This window comes from Nannospalax galili, unplaced genomic scaffold, assembly GCF_000622305.1.
Source record: "Nannospalax galili isolate Female #2095 unplaced genomic scaffold, S.galili_v1.0 scaffold1200, whole genome shotgun sequence".
Taxonomy (NCBI): domain Eukaryota; kingdom Metazoa; phylum Chordata; class Mammalia; order Rodentia; family Spalacidae; genus Nannospalax; species Nannospalax galili.
In genome coordinates this window covers 1264890-1267193 of record NW_008347131.1, presented here as the reverse complement: position 1 = coordinate 1267193, position 2304 = coordinate 1264890, and the positions used below count along the sequence as shown (strand labels likewise).

The window sequence follows — 2304 nt, the reverse complement described above, 5'->3', positions numbered from 1 at the left end:
TTTTTGAGATGGGGTCTCCCTGTAGCCCCAGCTGTCCTGGAACTCACTATGTAGACCAGGCTGGCCTTGAACTCACAGAGATTCGCCTGTCTCTGCCTCCTGAGTGCTGGGATTAAAGGTATGTGCCACCACACCCAGCCCCCTGCACATAACTTCTTAATGGGGGTAGGAGAGTGTTTTATGTGTCTGGCAAAAACAGCTATCTAGAAGAAATGTTGTCAGATGTTTTTAAAATAACGGGACATTTCATTTCAGTTCCCACTGTCTGCAACAGCCCCAATGGTATGGCTCCCGTACTCCTCCATTGACCAGCTCCTCCATACCCTAGGAGAAAACACTGCCAACAGTCACAATATTGCAGTAAGTCAATCCTTTATTGAGTTGTCTTCTATGAGCCTCTGCTGACAGGCACAGCCTAGAATGTGGCCATCGGTTCTCTAGGAGTTCAGGGAAGACAAAAGCTATCAGTTGTTTTTAACATATTGCTCCATCCATCCCTTTTTATGTTAAAGGTCTAAGCAACCATGCCCAAAACCTCAAGGAAGAATTATGTAGGTATCAGTTGCAGAGACAGTGACAGTGACCTGCAGTCCATTTTTTAAAGATGGTTAGTAGGACAAGTGCTACAGGATAAGCTACTTAAAATAAAGTGTGATAGATTATCACTATTCTTCGTGACCTCCATATACAGAGTTCCCAGGACTCATGGCAGCTAGTAAGACCTTGTCTCATAAGTAAATTCATACCTACATAAATGTACATACAGACTATATAAACATACATAGTGGTGTGACTGGGCTGCAGATGTAGCTCAGTGCCCAGCATACATGAGGGGTTTGATTTTCCACACACCAAAAAAGTATGGTTTACATATTTAGGAAGTTCACTAAGAATGATAACATGTAACAGAGAGGTCCAGTTTTATCTATAGACTCACAAAACAGACTTCTGTGCTTAATGCTGAATGAATGAAACAGACAGGCCAACATCTGAATTGGTATTGTATATTTATCTGGTTGGTAAAGTCAGTGGTCTTCATGGTCTTTTTTAGATCTTTGAGCTATTCTATAATGAATTCCTTTTCCCTTACAGCTGTCCCAGAAAATTCTTGACAAATTAGAAGACTACCAGCAGAAGGTTGATAAAGCAACACGGGATCTGTTGTACCGCCGGAACTTGTGATCTGGATGGATACCCAGCCTGTGTAACCTCTTGGTGCCTCTTGGGGTTTAAGACTACTCTTCAGAAACCCTGTACTCAAGGCTAACTTTTATGACTGTAAATGATACATATGACACTCAAGTCCACATTCTGCACAAGGTACCACCACAGAGTCGGCCCCTGTGCTTGCTGGTGGTGCTCATATGACTGCTGGTGTTCAAACTTGGTTTTCAGCAGCTGCTTTTGTATATGATTCACAAGCGTTTTCAGAGTTTCTATTTTTTTAAACTACCGAAGACATCCTTTATCTGCAAATGAAAGCTCATCTTCACTTTTCCAAAATAGCCAATGGTCGTTGGCTTGTAGCTGACCACCAAAAGCTGTCCCTGCACATCTCACAAGTCTTCTCTCATCTTTTTGTATTTCAGTGGAATTATTTTGGTCCAGAACTGACATATTTTCTGTATTGCAAACAGAGGCTAATGGTTTTACATACTCTTCATTATTTATTGTGGAGTTTTTCATATAACCTTCAATAAAGTATTAAGTAATTTGCCTAGATTAAGCCTAACATTATGACCAGTTTTAAAAAAAAAAAAAAAAAATCTATATTTTGAGTCTGGCTCTGAAGCTAAAGTTGAATAAACTTTAGGAAAAAAACTAGGACGTTCATCTTTAAAAGCAACAGATTTTCATTTTTCAAAGTAAATTTTATTTATGTGATCTATAATAATCAAGCCGGACTTGATCATACAGTTAGTCTAATAATGTATTGGACCAAAATAGAACTTTACTGGTCAGATTCAGAAGCATTCATGGTTACAAACTTAGGGAAAAGTAAAAAATAAAACCTCCTTGGATTTTATTCTGTATATTAAAATCTACCTTTCAAGGACACAATCTCTGCATTGCTTGTTTGAATGAATGCCCTTTGACTTGCGCTTTTCACGATCCTTAAATTTTATACTGTCACTGACCTGTATGCACATATCTGTAATCTAATCATGGTCTGAAAAACATCAAACCCTGTTGCAGCCATCTCTGAAGAGCAGCAAGTCAGAAAAGACTGGTGCTGCTTCCCAGTCCTGTCTGCTTGGGCTGCCGATCAAGCAGTGCCTCCCGCTGCAGCAGGTCACAAGGCAC

The 2304-nt window shown here is 39.9% G+C and overlaps 1 protein-coding gene across 1 annotated transcript in view; it reads left to right on the top strand.

The window, feature by feature from the left end:
* The window catches only part of Nup160 (nucleoporin 160), a 71007-nt gene extending 68949 nt beyond the window's left edge, over positions 1-2058 (top strand). The window contains exons 35-36 of the mRNA XM_008843631.3: positions 256-360; positions 1093-2058. Of these exons, the coding sequence (XP_008841853.1) occupies positions 256-360; positions 1093-1182 (195 nt within the window). The 3' untranslated portion in view covers positions 1183-2058. The remainder of the gene's footprint in view (positions 1-255; positions 361-1092) is intronic.
* The last annotated feature ends 246 nt before the right edge of the window (positions 2059-2304 follow it).